Source organism: Schistocerca americana, chromosome 1, assembly GCF_021461395.2.
Source record: "Schistocerca americana isolate TAMUIC-IGC-003095 chromosome 1, iqSchAmer2.1, whole genome shotgun sequence".
Lineage (NCBI taxonomy): Eukaryota > Metazoa > Arthropoda > Insecta > Orthoptera > Acrididae > Schistocerca > Schistocerca americana.
Window position 1 is genome coordinate 723,469,672 of NC_060119.1, and position 20,493 is coordinate 723,490,164.

The following is a 20,493-nucleotide window of genomic DNA, read 5'->3' on the forward strand; positions in this document are numbered from 1 at the left end:
ACTCTAGATGTAATAACGGTAACGGTCTACGACGAGAATCATTCAATTTAAATTCATCCAACCTTTACACACGGATATTGGCTAGGTGTCAGTTAACAAGTTGATATTGAGAAGTTGATATTGAGATGTACACTACTTCTTGCTTCCGTTTGATGCGAGTGTTTAATGACATCAAAGGAGGAGGTGTTGCTGTCATTGGACAAAAAGAGTCACCAAATGGTATGCATAAAGGGGAATGGTTGCAAAACATCCGGGTGAATTTGGTGCTGAGACATTTGCATAGATCCAGGGTGCGCAGACATTGAGACGTAAATGACTGGCTGCGAAATGACAATGACGGTATGACTTATAAAGGAGCAGTTATCACCATTTGTCTGTCTGCAAGCAATGACGTTAGTAATGATGTATTAACTGAACGAACTGTGCCCTCAATCCGAAGACATTGCGGCACATACAGAGGTAATAACGCAGCTGGACAAAACAATAGGTTACTTGGAGTGCTAGGCGGAAACAATTTCGGCCGGAACGCCTACGTGATTCTGCTGTTCATAAACGACGATAAGCGTCTGGCTCAACAGACTTGAAGATTATTTCAGCGTACAAAACTCAGTCTCATTTCAAAACCTGAGCAACATTTGCATGAAGTTAATGTATAATTTGTATCGTTCAGTACGAGGGTGTATCAAAAAGTAATGCATCCTGTGTCATAAAAATGTTTTAGACATACGAAAGCGGAATTTGTGCATATCATAGCCTGAACTATTCTCTGTACAACATTACCGTTCAACATAGTCACCATGCATTTGTACACATTTACGCCATCGCTGAACATTGGCATATTACTCAGTGTGGAAAAATTCAGGATTTTGCTTCTTGACGCACGATTTTAAAACTATTTTAACCTTATATTAGTCACTGAAAGAGAACTGTATGCTTACTGATTCAGAGACGCAAACAGGTAGTAGTCAAACGGGGCCAAGTCAGGGCTGTAAGGTGCGTGAGGCACAACAGACTATCCCATTTTTGCAGTCTCTTGGTTTATGAAAAATGACATGTGGGGGTGCGCATTATTGTGACGAAATTTGATGGCACAACGTCTTTTAGTGGTCTCTTCTAACTGCGTTTTCAGTTTTCTAAAGTGTGGTTACAGAGGTTTCGCTGTTGATTCTGAACTACAAAAATGGTTTAAATGGCTCTGAGCACTATGGGACTTAACATCTGTGGTCATCAGTCCCCTAGAACTTGGAACTACTTAAACCTAACTAACCTAAGGACATCACACACATCCATGCCCGAGGCAGGATTCGAACCTGCGACCGTAGCGGTCACGCAGTTCCAGACTGAAGCGCCTAGAACCGCACGGCCACACCGGCAGGCGATTCTGAACTCTAGCACGTCCGCCTACTGCAATCAATTCATCAGCATATCCTCCATTGATACTTGGGACATCTCCAATCTGCGTTACTCCGTTACCAAGCTTCTCTACCAACACCGCACACTGTTCAGGTGCATTACAGCGACCCGACAGATTTTCTTCATGAGTAGGTTAAAACAACTTTAAAGTAAAGGGTCAAGAATCAAAACTCTGAATTTTTCCTAACTGGTTTTGATATCTGAGTTCAACGATGGCGCAAGAATGCACAAATGCGTGGTGATTAAGTTGAACAGTAGCCTATGATCTGTTTAAATTTCTGACAAAGCAGCATTGCGTTTTGATACACCCTCGAGAAAATAACCAACTTTGCTTTACTTTCTCTTCCTTTCCGGATTATGCGGATTTTCAGTTATCTCGATGACCTACAGTCCCATCTGATACGGATAACAGAGGTTACGCTTTACTGTGAAAAACCACAGTGACTTTTAATTATTAAGTAGCTTATCTGAGCAAAGCGTCTTCATGCGTTAGATAGAGGGTAAACTGCGATAAAAGTGCATTTGTCACATAACTAGAAGACTGCAGAAAAAAAGGCTTTGACCTGTTTTATACATAACATCACGCTTTCAGATAGAGGCGTGGTAGGAGGCAGCTATCTTTTGTAAGGTCGTGTGTGCAATTGGCCGTGAGTGAGGGCGTTAATAACACAGCGTGGCGCGCCAAGCCGAGCGAGCAGAGATGCGCCAGGTCAGCGCGTCTCGTTTCCGCCCCGACACCCACAGCGTCACCAGCCAACAGCCTAACGTCCGTCGCCCCGGACTCGGTTCCATCTCTTCGGCCAGTCTATTCTGACACCTGTCAATACGGGCTGAGGACGATGTACTGAAGTGAAGTGTTGAATCTCCGACGACCTGAATTGCAACATATGTAGTTAGAAGAAAAACAAATTTTAAGACTCATTAGATTTCCGATCCAATGGAGCTTACAAAGGGAGCATATAGAACGGCAGTCTCCTATTGTCTCCGAAGTTGTACAATTTAAACCTCAGTCTCGAAACTCGCTAGGTGCAACTTTATTGTACTTAAGTCAATTGACGTTTCCATGTGGAAAATTAACGAGTGTTGAATAAAATCTTTTTATTTTTAATTACTAATCATACGAAAAATATCACTATTCCACAATAAAATACGATACAATAATGAGGAACCTCAAAAAATACTCATTTCTAGAAATTTAATAGTACCGGGTGGGCAGATAGTCAGTATAAATTTGAAAACTTAATAAACCACGGAATTATGTAGATAGAGAGGTAAAAATTGACACACATGCTTGGAATGACATGTGGTTTTATTAGAACCAAAAAAAAAACACCGCTTGTTGCTAGAAGCGTGAAAGATCTCTTGCGCGCGTCGTTTTGTGATGATCGTGTGCTCAGCCGCCACTTTCGTCATGCTTGGCCTCGGTCGCAAGTTCTCATCCTGCCTCGGGTATGGATGTGTGTGATGTCCTTAGGTTAGTTAGGTTTAAGTCGTTCTAAGTTCTAGGGGACCTATGACCACAGATGTTAGGTCCCATAGTGCTCAGAGCCATGCTTGGCCTCCCAGGTCCCCAGATCTCAGTCCGTGCGATTATTGGCTTTGGTGTTACCTGAAGTCGCAAGTGTATCGTGATCGACCGACATCTCTAGGGATGCTGAAAGAAAACATCCGCCGCCAATGCCTCACCATAACTCCGGACATGCTTTACAGTGCTGTTCACAACATTATTCCTCGACTACAGCTATTGTTGAGGAATGATGGTGGACATATTGAGCATTTCCTGTAAAGATCAACTTCTTTGCTTTGCCTTACTTTGTTATGCTAATTATTGCTATTCTGATCAGACGAAGCGCCATCTGTCGGACATTTTTTGAACGTTTGTATTTTTTTATTTTTTGTTCTAATAAAATCTCATGTCATTCCAAGCACGTGTCAATTTGTACCTCTCTATCTACATTATTCCGTGATTTATTCAGTTTTCAAATTTATACTGACTTTTTGATCACCCAGTATTATCGATATTTTCATTTATCAGTAAGGCAAATGAAATCGTAGTTTATTTTCATTCGATCAGTTATTAAAAATTATGTTTCTATATCGTTAATTAATGTAGCGTCCTCGTCGCCACAGTAGAGTCTTATACCAAGGGAGCAAGTTTAGGCCATCATTCCTCAACAATAGCTGTAGTCGAGGAATAATGTTGTGAACAGCACTGTAAAGCATGTCCGGAGTTATGGTGAGGCATTGGCGTCGGATGTTGTCTTCCAGCATCCCTAGAGATGTAGCGCGAAGATTGGTAGTAGATGCTAGCGACCGGTGTGCTAGCGACAACTTACGCCAGCACAATTATCGTTTACATTTGAAAATACTGAAATAAAAGCTAAGAAATAGAAGTTGCATCTCGGTAAATTTAAACCAGCGACTTCAGGATTACAAGGCTCTTATGTTACCAGAGACTATGTTGATAAATTAAAAATGTTTGTGCTTAACAGTGCACGGATGTATTCTAATATTTAAAGGCAATTTTCTCGAGTGTCTTCTACGTAGAACTACGCAGAACTACGTCCTGCTGCTTTAGGATATTGATATTTGGAGACAAGCATGGAAAAAAACGCACTACTAAAGACTGGGAAGCTTCAACCATTGACGGACATGTTAAGCAGACGCAACATACTCATGCTAGTGCTTCAGGCAGCGAGATGTGTTGATGAGAAACGCATTTTAATCAAAGGGGTACCGGATCTATAAAGGATAAAGTCGCCATGCTTGGAACAGCTTCCATGATCAAACGGACGAATTTTGCGTCCCCATCGAAGCGAACATCACTTCTCTCGTTTAGATCAGCAAACAAGGGCTAAACCATCATAAATGCGCATGCACCTACCAACAACAGAAAAAAAATCCAAAAAAGTCAATTTTGAGAGACACTAGAACATGAGACATCAAAAATACCAAAGCACCACGTAAAACTACTCGTAGACCTCAACCCATAGATAAGCAGAGAAGAGACATAAGAGGCAAAAGTAGCGAATTTTCCTGCACACAAACGCAGCAGTAAGAAAACTAGAAAGACGACGTGGTCTCTTGTAACAAACATTTAGGCTTATATCAACTGAATCCTGTGGCAATAACCAAACAAAATCATAGAGAAATCATTAACGTACGATTCGGAAGAGGACTGGGTATAGATTTGGACCACTTTTTAACAGAAATCAAAGCCAAATTTCGACCTAGAAGACCAAACCCCAAAATTAAAAAAGTACACGGAATTGACACGAAAGTTCTGTCAGAGAACAGGAACGAATTTGTTAAAAAGTTTCACGCAACAATGATAAACTGCGACGAAATCAGAGAAGCAATGATAGAAACTGTGAAAGAACTAGAACAACCACGCAGAAGGAAGAAACAAAGGTGGCTGAATAAGATATGTGACGAAGCAATAGGATATAGAGCAACTGCTTTGAAAAAACGGAATTCCTGTAAAAACCGAAAGAAAATGGAAGACATTCACTCATATTAGAAAGCAGATATCAAAAATTATTCTAACAGAGAGAAAGAGATACAAATTTCAGACAGAACACCACTAAGGACGTCTACAAAGTTTTCAAATAAGACATAACACGTTACAAGCCGATGAGTCAACACTTCAAAGATTCAACAAGCATAGTGGTTACCCAACGACAAAGACAATTGTGAGTTACTAGCAAAATGTTCCAAAAATCTTCTAAACTGCGAGGAACCAACACAAACTAATTTTCAGACAGCCTCAAAAGGAAAACCCACCTTCAGAACCACTAACACTGCATCAAATCCAACAATACAGTGGCCAGCTGAAAAAACAGAGCGCCAGATGAAGACAGCATGCAAGCTGAGACGTGGAAAGTGGGAGGGAAGCGGGTAGTTGAGAACATTTATGAGGTTATTAAAGATGCTAAGAGAAAGAAAAATGTCGGACGACAGGAAACGAAGCATAATCCATCCGCTACATAAGAAGGGTGACAGGATAGACACCAATTATGTCACCACTTCCCGTCACCTACAAAATCATGTCCAAAGTTCTACTGCATAAGACAGATCAAGTAGAACCCACAATTGGCGAGTGTGAACAGGATCCAGAAAAAATAGATCGTGCCCCGCGCAAAATTTTAACTTGAACAATGCGGAACTTCAATACAGTCGTTACATTCACCGATTTCAAAAAAGCGTACGATTCGGTGAATAGACAGTATTCCTAACACTGGAAGGAGCAGATATCGACAAAACCACCAGACAATTAGTCGAACAGATACTGAAAGACACAATTTCAAAAATTAAATTTCCAGTAGAAGTTTCTGAACCCTTCATAGTAAACACAGGTGTTTGGCAGGGCGATGGGCTCTCACCGATTCTCCTCAATCTGGTCTTAGACAAGGTCTTCAGAGAGTGGGATGAAGAACTAAAAGAGAAAAACATTGCAGGAATCAGTCTAGGAAAAGGAAGAGGAAGATTTAAGGTGAAAAGTCTCGCTTTTGCTTGCGATATTGCAGTAAGTTCTAAAGACAAAACAGATGCAAAGATAATGATTAGAAACAGTTCACAAAACTGCAACTAAAAACGGATTACTAATATCATATGAGAAAGCGGAATACATTGAACATTCACACATCAGAGAAAAATATATACGAACGCAACACGGAAACATCAGAAGAGTTGAAAAGTTTAAATATTTGGGAGAATGGATTCAATCAGATGGGTTAGATAACACCACAAGTAAGGAAAGATAGAAGAAAATGGAATTAACATACAAACTCATCAAAAATCGATATAATACACGATCAGTCTCATTCCAGGCAAAAATGAAACACTACGCAGCAGTAATCAAACCAGGAGCACTTTACGGTTCCGAATGTCTAACTCTTAATAAAAGAGGCGAACAAGAACTGGAAAAGAAAGAAACGAAAATATCCAGAAAAATTGTAGGACCACAAGAGAACGAAGATAACTGGACGAAGAGGAGAAATGATCTATATAGGAAAAAATCTCAAACTCACAGTTAGAAAGTGGAGATTAAAATTTTACGGTTATTTGTACAGAATGAATGACAATAAGCTAACGAAAAAAATTTTAATTTCCAAGTTAAAAAACACCGCGGAATGGCTGGAAGAGACAGGAAAGGAATTGAGAAAGCGTCACAGAAAACACCATACACAACAGGAAAAGTTTCAGGCTACTGATGAATACTCGAAGTTTCCTGCCCAACAACGAAATTAACAACAACTTAGGAGAGTGATGTCAAATGGACAGAGGCAGGCCATCAGCCAACGCATGAAGTTGTTCTGGGAAGATAAAAAGAAAAAGCTTGCATCTTTGTCTTTGGTTCTACGCGGTCTAAATTACCGGATTGTCGGATAAAACGAAACAAGCCTGCTGTGCTGCGTTTAGGATGCTGTGTTAAACCGAAAGCATTGTTCGCCACTAAGAGATAGAGAAAAGACTTGACACGAGAGCATCACAGGGTTTTCATGACACCAACCTGGTTCGTAAAGGAAAGTGTAGAAGAACGCGCGGTTGAAGCCGAGGCGTTACGCCTGATTTGCGGTGCCTGCCTGTAACACGCCGCTGCCTTGTTGGTTGCCTACCTCCGCGTTGCGGGTGACATCGCGACGATCAGATGCAGCTGCTTCAGCAGAAACTTAACAAGTAATGGCTTGCATGTACCCCATGCAGGGTTTCTGGGGACATGAACTAGATTGGTAAAGTCTGAAAATTTTGACAAAACACACTTGTCGCCGTTACCAAGAGCGAAAGCAAGGGCAACGCTAACGAGTTAACGTAAATACACTATTCCGTAGTATGAAAGCAGTTTTGTAATTCATGCTGATCGGGTTATATGTTGTGTGAAATTTGGGTAATAGGCGTCAGTAATAAAAGTATTTTGGAAACATAAAAGTATTTTGAATTCGACGGTGTTAAACGCGAGAACGACTTTCTCTGCAGTCTGTGTGTAGACTGAAGAGCGGACGGGTGAGTTCACATTCTCTATCCCACTATATCACAAGTAACACCTGCAGCCTGTTTCACCGTTCCGCAGATGCAGCACAATATGCAGACACGCCAGCGAGTGTTCGGTTTCACCTGAGTACGTCAACATTAAACAGAATTCATAAATTAATAACGAAAGAAACGCTGGACGACAGGATCGACTTAAATCATTCAACGCTGCACTGTACTGCTAGACGGGAACCTGATTATTAGTCATCCTGTACGACAGTTGTAGCGTTCTTCTGAGGAAGACAGGTTCCTCCACCACAAGCGCTGCTTTTCCTTCAGTTTACGGAGAGACTATACGATATATTTAATCCACGTGTTGTCATCAGCCTCTTCTTACTTATTAAACGTTCAAGAATGAAGGGTGCAGTTTAAAAAAGCGCTTCGGATGACAGTGTTCGCTCCTTTGTTGCATCCATCAGCAGCCCTCACACACCACCACCACCACCTCATTGTTGTTCCTCTGTTACTCGAACTTATGAATTGATCTACTGAAGAATAAGATATTGCGAACATAATGGAGGAAATGTTTCTGTTCGTGACCTGTCCTGACTTACGTATAAATCTGTTTCTGGAAAGCAGTTGGTTAAAGAGGAAAAAGAGCGTCTGTAATTTATATCAAAGGAAGCTCCGAGATCTGTGGTCTGTTAGTGGGAAGGTGAACGTGCACCGAAGTGAAATACGTAAGGAAAGCATTCTGTCGTAACTGGTAGAGCTCTAGATATTCAGCAAACGGTAAACAGACTTATGCAAAGCTAAGGTACGTTGTAAATCTACTAAGCTTTCTACAGCCTCCACAAAACTCGATTCCCTGGCCATTTTTCTTCCAGCTATTTGATTTGAGGACCGTGATTACTCGGCATAAAACAGAAAAGGCACGCGCGTTTGTGTATCAGATATGTTCGACATTTCCTCCAGGGAGTGGGGTTTCCGATGTACACTTAAATATTACGCTGCACTAAGGGAAACTAAAGGTTAATTAACCAGATAGCCGTGTACATTAACATAAGTTTCACTGTTGTACTTATTTTGTAGAGTTGGGTCACACAGCTGCCTAACGGAAAAGACTTCCTTTTGCCCACGTACATTGATAATATCGGTGACTCCCTTTCAGTAGTTGTCCAAGACGTTGGTTTGATTTGCTGAATCTCGATAGTATCTATTGGTGTGACTACCAACAGTCTACGTTTAGAAAGTTTGTTGTATAAGCCTGTTTCAGTACAGTGTATTGTGCCATCATCTTTACCCAAACAAAAAACTGAATCACTTTGCTTGATGGCTGTAAGATACTCATCACTAATGAATTTATTATACTTTTAATAGGTATAAAAATGACTCCAGTACTACTGATTGCGTAAAGAAAGTTAGAAATTATCAAATATTACACTGCGAAAATGTTGCAATGTATTACATATTAAAATTGTGTTTTTGTTGGGGTCCACAGCCTCAACGTGTTTTGAGAATGAAAACGTGGTTCAAGTAGACTGTATTATTTTTGTTTTCCGTGCAATAGGCTAGTTTCATACGAGGGTCATTTTCAAGCACGTTGGGATGACTGCAGCTTACAGACACTTCTTTTTGAATCGGACACATTCGTTCAACCTTACCATTTTTGCGAACGTCCGTTGATAGTACATAATTTTACCCCATTCCATACCTGACAAACGTTAAATAATTTAAGTATTTACATTGTCCATTAGATATTGGAATTAAGGATGGAAATAATGATGTAGAAGTGTCAATCAGTTCCTCATTAAAAATCTTGACTCTTAGACTCTCTAAATAGTTTACCCACACGAACTGTCAAGGTTTGGGACGCAAAATTAAGCAAACAGCTAAAGCATAACTATACTTCATATTACCCCTAATGTGTACTGATTAGACGGAAATTACTTTCACCGATCCCCACCGTTTGCATACGATTGCACAATATACTACAAATAATTATTCTATGTAAGTATAGTTTTCCTTTTATAAAGCGTTGTAAAATTCAGAATGAAATTTTCGCCCTGCAGAGGAGTATGTGCTGATACGAAACTTCCTGGCAGATTAAAACTATGTGCCGGACCGAGACTCGAATTCAGGACCTTTGCCTTTCGCGCACAAGTGTTCTGCCATCCGAGCTACCCAAGCATGACTCGCGACCCGTCTTCACCGGACGAGTCGTGAATCTTGCTTGGGTAGCTCAGATGGTAGATCACTTTCCCGCGAATGACAAAGGTCCCAAGTTCGTGTCTCGGTCTGGCACACTGTTTTAAAATGCATTACTGATCATTTCTTGTAACGGAGGGTAGTTGCCAATAATAGGTAATTTCCTGTGATCATCATTTCGTTCTAATTCGTTATTTTTAAGGGATTTTTAAAATTTTCCTTGTTTGTATAGTGGAAATGTGTTATGACTGAGTACCGGAAAAAATGCTATTTCACTTTTGTATTGAAGTTGTTGTTATTATTCCGTCTTTTAATTGCACGCTTTATGTCTTTCCTGCATTTAATTTCTTTCGTTCGTTTTATTAAGAAAATAGTAAAACTGTGTTGAATACTGTGGGGCGAAAACAGAGGCTTAGTTGCAGATCAAACAAATAACAGGCTTCGGCTTATTAATAGGATACTGGCAACTGCGGTTGGCTTGAGACTGCTTAAACAACACTTGCTCCACCTGGACCAGAATACTGGTCATGTATGTGTCATCACAAGAGGATGAACAGGCGACATCGAGCAGTATCTGAGGAGGGACAGCGGAAATGGCCTTCAGCTTAGTTGACTCGCTAAATAGTAGAACAGTTACGCTGAACAATGGCCAAAACTTTAAGAAACATGCATAGCAACACGCGAAAACGTACTAGAAAACTCAACAAGCAGTGTGCAGGGCGGATTCTAGCTTTCCTGTCACCATTCTCCACAATCATATACGTGACATACCCATTAAAGTGAATGGTAAACTTGCGAAACTTACACTAACAGCAGATGTACACAAGCAAGCATTCGTGGAATAAGTTCTACCTTTAGCCATTGACTGGCATTGGTGTGGCAGAGTGTTGATGTAGATATAGTGTCTGTATTTTAGTAACACGTCGGCAGCGTTAGTTAGAGGGAATGTTTTGTACTTTGAAAGTCTCTCTCTGTGTGTGTGTGTGTGTGTGTGTGTGTGTGTGTGTGTGTGTGTGTGTGTGTGTAATGCAGCGGGATCTGACTGAGTGCTGTCCGCAGGCAGAGGTCGGGGCGCCCGATGTGCTGGACGCAGCGGTGGTCGCCGGCGGCGCATGCGCTCTGCAGCATCGCCTACATCTGCGCGGGCGCCGTGCAGCTGGTGGCCGGCGTCTTCTTCCTCATCTCGCTGCCCGTCTTCAAGCTGGGCTCCAACATCTGGACCGGCGCCTGGGTGAGTCCCTGCTCCTCTCCCGCTTCAAACGCTCATATAACTGTCTCTCTGAAGAGAATGTTGCTATGGTCAGGCACGGGACGCCGTTTAGTCATCACTGCTGAATCAACACGAATATACAAGAGTTACCAGTCGCTTAGGTAGATGACCGTTGTATCCGTCGTCGTTATGCTTTCTCGAAACTGAGAGACGCATGGTTGTTTAGCGCAAGATGTCTTTGGTCCAAACTGCATAGCAGGTGCCATTAGGAGTACGCTGATCAAATAGCTCTATATTTAGTAACAATATACACAACCGCTCGGCAGACGAAAGGTCTGTACCTAAGAGTGGAAAGTTGTACGGGATACACCATCACACAAGAAAGGAAATAGAAATAACCAGTAATATCATTGGCATCGATTTGTAATAGGATTTTGAAACACGTACTATGTTCCAAAATTACGAAATGCTTCTATCTTCTGACACAACTAGCACTGATTGAGGAAATATTGTTGTTGTGAAACACAGATGGCCCTTGATTCAAACGAAGTACAGAGTACTATCGACAGGGGCTCGTAAGCCGATTTTCAGAAGATTTTTTTTTTTGTCACCGTTCATCCCAAGGGACTTCTAATGAAATTGCGTGCCAGTGAACTATCGTCTCGGGTTGTGCAACTGGATTTGTGATAGGTGAGAAGCCATATAGCCAAAGGGAAATGATGCATGGGGTTGTCAAAGAAAATGTTAAGTTATCTGCTGTTCCTAATCTACACTACATGACAGTGGCTACAGAACAAGCGACAGTTGCTGCGGAACACCCAATCAATGATAGTAAAAGGAAAAGTGAGGGCGGGACATGTTAACTGCAGCGGAGCCTGCGCACGAAAACACTGTATGCATTCGACAGTCCATGCAGTACGGTATTCGACGAAGGTAATTGTGGAACCGATTAGTGCGACATTCCATGTGGAACGGCAACATAACTGCTAGGCATCATTTGACGCTTACGATCGAGGACGCCCCGAAGGCGGTCCCCAAGTGCCATTACTGTGGCCACAGTAATGGGAGTGTCCTTACAAAAGGCCGCTGAAGCTGGAAATGCTGTGTGAAAGCATGCCGGTGGTCAGAGACCACAACACTGTGCAAGAGTATCGATCCTTGGCCCTAGGGGCGAAAAGGAACAGACATCTCACTCCCAGGCAGATAGCTGCAGATCTTGCAACCGCTGCGGCACAAGGCCATATCGCAGCGTTTAATTCAGACTGGTTTGTATACTTGGAAGCCTGTTAAACGCATCCTACTTCAACCATATCATCGTCGAGAAAGGTTTCATTGGTATACGGAGAATATCGTTTGGGGTCAGCAACGGTCGTGTTCTGTAGCGAATCCCGTTTCACTGTGGCAATTGATCCGGGCCGGCCGCGGTGGTCTCTCGGTTAAGGCGCTCAGTCCGGAACCGCGCGACTGCTACGGTCGCAGGTTCGAATCCTGCCTCGGGCATGGATGTGTGTTATGTCCGTAGGTTAGTTAGGTTTAAGTAGTTCTAAGATCTAGGGGACTGATGACCACAGAAGTTAAGTCCCATAGTGCTCAGAGCCATTTGAACACTTAGAAGGTGCAAAAAATTTAGACTGCCTACATAGTTACGACGACGATTAAAATGAGGCCGATTTTCGTTGTAGCGAGTCGTGTTAACGAAATTTCAAGCATCACTTTCTCCTCCAAGTGCAAAAATATTTTGTTGACTCTCACCTACATGGAGAGGAGAGATTATTGCATTCAAATAAGAAAAATGGGAACTCGCACGGAAGTGTGTGTTCATTTTTCCCCACATGCTCTTGGAGAGTGCAACGACCGAGAAAAAATCTGAAAATGATTTTGTGAAGCCTCTGCCAAACCCACACGTGTGAATTGCAGAGTAATCTTGGAGATGAAACAAATTTCCTCATCAGACAAAGTAATAGTATGATAAAATTCTACAATCGTATTCGAAAGAATGTGGTTTCAGGTACGTACTGATTGATACACAGCGTGGTCAGAAGGTCTGAAAAGGTTCGAACCGTTTTTGCGGGGTAGATTGTACTGAGAAATATTTGTTAAGAAAAAAATTCACTCTGTTGCGCCGGTTCCGAGTTAATTAGCATTGAAGTTAGCTTATGAGCCCATTGCAAATTCAACCGGCCCCGTCAGATAAAATTACTGTCGCTTGTTCTCATAGCGTAGATGATAGCGCACGAGACTGCTCAGCCTTTGGCGGGGTTTCGATCCTACTACCCTCCCATGTCCAGTTTTTGTATCGTGCTCTTTGCTTTTATGAAACCAAATCAGGACCACGTTTTGCGCCCCTGCCTCTGGCAGGCCGCTTGAATTTGCGCGCACAATGCCCTGATTGGCTAACTTCGATACTAAGTGACTCCGAAACCGCGCAACGTGTCGAATTTTTTCCCTAATTATTTCTCAACACTACCCACCCCACGCCACCCCACAACACCCTCATAAGCTTTTCCACCGCGTATAGTTGACCCTGTATGGGCACCACAACTATATCCCCTCCCTACAAAAATGAGATTCAGTACCGCTCTTATGATTTCACAAGGAACACACTAAACAAGAAATATAGCTTCTGTTGAAGTTCGCTTTGTTTCGTGCTCTCACCTCATCATATTCAGCTCCCAACAGCAGTATCTTTGCATCCCCACTGCTGACTTGCTCATTTTCTCTTCTCGCTGCCTTCTGGACATTTGTCTTTATTTCTTCTACACTATTCCCGCCATTTGAACTTTATAGCTACATAATTGTTAGTGAAAGAAGTGTGTGCAGTGGGTAAGACACGCCTCTCGTTTTCAGTGGTAGCGAAATTTCTTTCGGTCATACTCATCCCGTTTTTTCTGTTTCCCAAAATCACTTCCAGCAATTGCTATGACAGTCGGTCAATTATGTCACTTCCGATCTGTCCACAGTACATGTCAGGCTTCGTTTTTTCGTTCCTCTCATTCGTAACAGATATAACTTTGTTGTATAAAACATGTATGTTCATTCACATTCTTATCTATGCCAGTTGATTCTTCTATGCATCACAGGGATGCAATTCGATCCTCAATGCTGTATGTTCTTGCTAGTTCACAAACAAGAAAAACGGATTCATAATAATTACAGTTTTCGTGCGCTCACTCGATTTTAACGACCGAGGTGACGCAGCGCTAAGACATTGAACTCATATTTTGGAGAATTAGGGTTAAAATCCCGGACCTGAAATCCTGATTAAGGTTTTTAGTGGTTCCCATAAAACGCGCGAATGCCGAAAGGCTTCCATTGAAAAGGCATAACCGATTTTGTTCTCTGACCACGTCCACTCTGAGCATGTTTCACTTCGACTACCTCATCAAATACTAATGTTCGATGTTCCAAGTAATGAATATGAAGCACAGTTTGTGTACACTCACTGTATCTAGGACACGTCCATTAAGAAAAACATGTCACAGTGGTTCAAGAAGTTGCAGACGTCTGCTCGGAAAGAGGCGGCAACGAAATAACAACAAAAATGTATACAGATAAACAGAAGCCGGCCGGAGTGGCCGAGCGGTTCTAGGCGTTACAGTCTGGAGCCGGCGACCGCTACTGTCGCAGGTTCGAATCCTGCCTCGGGCATGGGTGTGTGTGATGTCCTAAGGTTAGTTAGGCTTAAGTAGTTCCAAGTTCTAGGGGACTGATGATCTCAGAAGTTACATCCTATAGTGCTCAGAGCCATTTGAACTGTTTGATTTGATGAACAGAAGACTACTTAAGGAAACTGGAAATCCTAATGTGGCCCAACAAAACACTTCGTGATACGATCCTCTTCCACCTCACAACTGCGTGCGACTATCCGTTTCATAGCAATTATAAGAGGTTGCAAAAACATCAAAGTAAGCTTCCAGAGCTCAGTCAAAACTGAGGAATTATTCTTAGATTCTTTGCGTGAGTAACGTAACGGTATGCACCCACTTACATGCAGCTTTTCAACTGCACAACCAAGAATGATAAAAGAACAAGTGGACTGGTCTTCAAAAAATTTCTCATTCCCAGAGATATTAATTCTCGTTTATCCCTGACCCCTGTATGTATTTACTAGCCGCATTAATTCACCCTCTTATTCTCAAAGAATGAAAAAATCGATTATTGAATACATGTATCCTTGTGAAGATTGTCTTCTGCTGTAAAGACTAGCCGCACCTACGGTATAAGGAATCTGTGTGAAGGTGCCGCCTTAGGTCGGTGTGGCGTAACCCGGGGTCAGCGCCGCGTTAACGGTGCGGGAATGCCACCAGCCTTGACGCACAACAAAAAGCGGCGTCAGCAGGCAGCAAGGACGAACTGGGGATGCGCCGCGCGTCCTCTGCGCGACATTCAGGCCCTAAACTCATTTGGCTCAAACGAGAGCCCTGACCTAGCCGTCGGCCGCAAGACATCTCTTAATTTGCGTCCTGTGGTATTGGTGAAGCTTCTGCGAAAAGCGGGTCGCCAGTTGATGGATATCTTTACGATAATGCCAACCATGCTCCCTTGCTTTTCGAGTTGACATTGTTACAGATTACCCCTCGAATGAGGTTGCACCTAACGTTCGGCTGTCTGCCTCGCTGAGGCACGCAAGTAACTCCACCGTGATCGGGCCCATAAATCGTAGGGGATGTTAGACTTAGGACTGTCCAATGGTTATCTTTTTGAAGAGACAAGTCACAAACTGCTACGTGAAACTGTGTGCACACAGCCAATACACATTCCCCGTGACCACAAAAATGAGGAGGAGAACTGAGTGTTCATGAGAGACTAGGGTATCATCAGGACAGACATAGCGAAGTGTTACCTACGAGGCTCACTCTAAAAGAAATTCACACTATTTTTGTAAAAATACAGTTTTCATTCTGCATGTGTGAAAGTTTTACAGTGTGTAGATACATCCTTCCCGCTTGTTTTCAAACTTAGTTCAACCTGTTCCCGTGAGTGGCGCCGTCACAGCATGTCTACAAGATGGCTGCTACACTTGACGTTCGTCAGAAGCAGTGTGCTGTCATAGAATTCCTGTGATGTGAAAACGAGACAGTGGGAAACATCCACAAGAGATTGAAAAAGGTGTACGGAGATGCTGCTGTCGGTCGCAGTACAGTTAGTCGGTGGGCAAGCAGGTTATGTGATGAAAGCAGGCACGGCAGTATTGAGGATTCTACTCGCAGCGGCAGGCCTCGTACTGCACACACTCCAGACAATGTGGAGAGAGTTAAGGAATTGGTGACTGCTGACAGACGCATCACAGTGAACGAACTGTCACGCTACGTTGGGATAGGAGAAGGAAGTGTCTGCAGAATACTGAAAGTATTGGCGTTAAAGGAGGTTTGTGCCAGGTGGGTTCCCAGGATGTTGACAGTGGCTCACAAAGAAACAAGGAAAACGGTATGCAGCGAACTTTTGGAACAGTACGAGAATGATAGAGATCAATTTCTTGGAAGAATTGTGACAGGTGATGAAACAGGGCTCCATCATTTTTCACCAGAGACGAAGAGACAATCAATCGAGTGGCATCAAGTAAATTCACCGAAGAAAAAAAATTCAAAATCACACCTGCTGGAAAAGTTGTGGCTACGGTGCTTTTCGATTCCGTAGGACTCTTGCTTGAGGACATCATGCCAAGTGGAACCACCATAAATTCTGATGCATATGTGACGACACTGAAGAAACTTCAAGCTCGACTGAGTCGTGTTCGACCACATCGGCAAAAGCAGGATGTTTTGCTCTTGCACGACAATGCACGGTCACATGTCAGTCAAAAAACCATGGAAGCGATCACAAAACTCGGGTGGACAACACTGAAACACCCGCCTTACAGTCCTGACCTGGCTCCATGTGACGATCATCTCTTTGAGAAAGTGAAAGACTCTCTTCTTGGAACAAGGTTTGAAGATGATCACTCCCTTGTGTACGCTGCCAAACAGTGTCTCCAACAGGTTGGTCCAGAATTTCACCGTACGGGTATACAGGCGCTGGTTCCAAGATGGCGTAAGACAGTTGAGAGGGATGGAACTTATGTGGAGAAATGAAAATATTGTTCCTGAAGGATGTATCTACACACTGTAAAACTTTCAAACATCTAGAATAAAATATGGATTGTAAAAAAAAAAAGTGTGCATTTCTTTTGGAGTGACCCTCGTATTTACATACATGATCTAACGGGCAGGGTGAACAGCAATAAGCGACCGTCTGCTTAGGACTCGGTAGTGTACGGGAAAATATCCTCGTTTAATAATTCAAGGATGATACAGTATGGCTTGGAGAGAATTTCTACTTGGCTTGATGAATGGCAGCTTGCGCTAAATGTAGAAAAATGTAAGTTAATGACAATGAATAAAATAACAAACCTTTAAGGTTTGAATACAGTACTAGTGGCGTCGATATAATATCAAGACGTTGGGTTGCAAAGCGAAATAAAATGGAACGAGCACGTCAGATTTGTATTAGGAAAGGCGAACGGTCGACTTAGGTTTATTGGGAGCATTCTAGGAAAGTGGGCCTCATCTATGAATGAGACTACGTATATAACACTGGTGACTCATTCTTGAATACTGCCAGTGTGGTGGGGATCCCCAGCAGCTTAGATCAAAGGAAGACAATGAAGCAATCCAGAGGCCTGCTGCTAGATGTATTACCGGGAGGTCAGATCAACACGTATTGTGGAAATGCTTCATGAACTCAAATGGGAATATCTGGAGGGAAGATTTTCGCAAAACACGATTGAGAACATTTAGAGAAACGGAATTTGCGGCTGACCGAAGAGCAAAGACAAGATAAGAGAGTTTAGGGCTCGTGCGAAGGCATAGACACAGACGCTTTCCTCTCACTACATTTGCGAGTGGAACAGGAAAGAGGTGGTACGAGATACTTAACGCCACGCATCGTTTAGTAAATGCGGAGTATGTAGGCAGATAGAGATGATAATTTCGTCTAATTTTAACTGCGATGAGGTTACATACTGTGCGTTGGAAAAAAAAAGAAATCCCATGTAATTTATGAAAATGTTCATATGATCGTCTCCAAGGCTAAAGGACAACTGAAATGTTCATCTCCAGTTAAGTGTATCCTTAAATACATCAGAAATAAGACAGCTAGATGTTAACAGCGAGTTCAAACTCTTAATCTTCTTTTCTCCCTTCCTTCGAAGGCATATGATTGCTAGGAGAAAATGATGACTTTGTCATCACTAAGACTGTGGACACAGAGCACACGATCGAATTTCGAAAGAAAGGGGTAAACAATCGGTATTGCCCTCTAGAACAGACCATTCCAACATGTGTGTTAACCGATTCAGGGAAGTCATGGAATACATGGATCTGGATAGCCGGAAGGGGATTCGAACCGTTGTCATCTCGAATGCGAGTCTAGTTTGTAACCGCTATGCCACTTCTCTTGGTACATGTCTTTTAATGCATGCCTATAGCAGGCTGAAAACAGAGAGACTCAAAGGATAAGGACAATAGGACGCAACGACAGAACTATAAAATTGTAGGTTACACCTTAGCTGCTTGTAAAGTATTTATATGCTGCTGTGGTGTACAGACGAAGCTAGTCCACCGTATGACCTACTGGCAGAGTACGCGCAGTGGTTTTCACATTGAACTTTCATTCGGAAGGACTCTAATTCACCCCCCCCCCCCCTCCCATACCCCTCTGGTCACACACAGTAACTGTTAAGAAGAATTCTGATGTGGTATCTTCGAACCTCAGGAGTGTGCGTCTAGAACCTGTGTTCCTTCTCTAATGATGGGGCGTTAAATAATACTATTTTGTCCTGATGGTCACGCATGGTTTTGTTTACTAAAATATTTAAGTGTCAACGTCGACAGAGCATAAAAACAGGCCATCGTGAATTCAGAAAACTAAATGTCCTGTCGTATTGTCACACATTACGTAAGTGCTGAAGATCCAGTGATGCATAATCCGCCTATCAAGAGTGCTGATTTTTGTGATTTTGGCTTAGAGCATGTGGTACCCACGCACCCATTGCATGAAAAAGTTGAACGATGTTGGAATGATCACAGGTTATCAATTTTGCCAGTTCTCGAATACATTGATGAAGATCGTTTAAACGTATTAATCCACAATGACCCACTTCAAACTCTGAAGGTCTTTCTGAACATGGAGAGTCACCAATGTAAAAACGATCCTCCTTAAATCGAGAAAACCACTTTCTTGTCGTGCTCTGTCCAATGCCATTAACGCCATTCTCGGCGTAAATGTTACTGGCTGCCTCCGCTGCTCATTTGTAAGTTAAGTAAGTAAATAAGTCAGTCAGTCAGTCAGTCAGACGTTGCAGCTCGTCTCCCAGGATGCATACACTGATTGGGTTGCGAAGGATGTCAAAAAACCGTTCTATCCATTCCTCAGACAATCTGGCCCAAAACTGTTGGAGCCGATCCTCACCGTGACGCCAGAAGTAACATCGATGTGCATCTTCAAATGACTGAAAGGTTGGGACCTCTCCCCAAGTCGCCTCGCCGGCGGATGTGGCCGAGCGCTTCTAGACGCTTTAGTCTGTAATCGCGCGACCACTACGGTCGCAGGTGGCAGGTTCGTCAAGCTTTACCTGATGATCTGGGGTGTTCGGAAGGATTTGTAACTTATTGCACTGATGAGTTCAGTATTCCATCCAGATGCCAGGACGAACCGTGGAACACCTTCAGCAGGTAAGAATGTACAGTAAATTGTTGGATGTAGCGTGCTGAAGTAGTGTTGTATCTTTTTTGAAATGTAGTCTGTGGTTGAAATTTAAGCCCAGTTACACGGCGACGTAATCAGAAAGTTAACGTTTCAAATATTCTGGGGGTGGACACAAAAAAAAGGAACACTGAAAACAAAACCCATTAACACGGCTAATACGGTGTAGGAAATACCACTGGCGTTCCATACAGCTTCCAGTCGTCTCGGAATGGATAAATAGAGGTATTGTGTAGTTTTCAAGGAAACCTTCTACCATTCTTCCTGCAAAATACTGGCAGCTTCAGGTAACGATGATGGAGGGGCATTGCTGCCACGCACTCTTCCCTCCAAAGTACAGCTCAATGATATTGAGATCTGATGACTGTGTTGGCCGGGGGAGATAGCTTTTGTGAGCGCCAGGACGAATTATCGCTGACACGGACATGAGAGCTGTGTGAACAGCTTGGAACACATCATCACCATGAGGGAATAAATATTGGACAATGGATAGCCCTGATCAGCCAAAATACTCACATAATCCTTGACAGTAATGCGATCTTGTAGAGTAGCCATGGGCTCCATGGAATACCACGATGTGTCTGTCCATATCATCACTTAACTCGCGCAGTGTTTCCTGACTAACCAGAAGTTCAAAATGGTTCAAATGGCTCTGAGCACTATGGGACTTAACGTCTGAGGTCATCAGTCCCCTAGAACTTAGAACTACTTAAACCTAAAGAACATAAGGACATCACACACATCCATGCCCGAGGCAGGATTCGAACCTGGGACGGTAGCGGTCGCGCGGTTCCAGACTGAAGCGCCTAGAACCGCTCGTCCACAGCGAGTGGCCCAACGTGGTCAAATACAACAGCGCAACCTGCAGGCTTCGCTGCCATCTGAATTTATGTTCGAAACATACATTTCTCGCGGTGTTTCCATATTGCTGTCCATCTCCTGTATTTGCA

General features: G+C 42.8%; 1 protein-coding gene across 2 annotated transcripts in view; it reads left to right on the forward strand.

Moving 5' to 3' along the window:
- LOC124610325 overlaps positions 1-20,493 on the forward strand; it is a 484,674-nt gene that overhangs the window by 269,156 nt on the left and 195,025 nt on the right. For both annotated transcript variants that reach the window (XM_047140149.1, XM_047140150.1), the window contains exon 2: positions 10,651-10,822. In XM_047140149.1, the coding sequence (XP_046996105.1) occupies positions 10,670-10,822 (153 nt within the window). In that variant the 5' untranslated portion in view covers positions 10,651-10,669. The remainder of the gene's footprint in view (positions 1-10,650; positions 10,823-20,493) is intronic.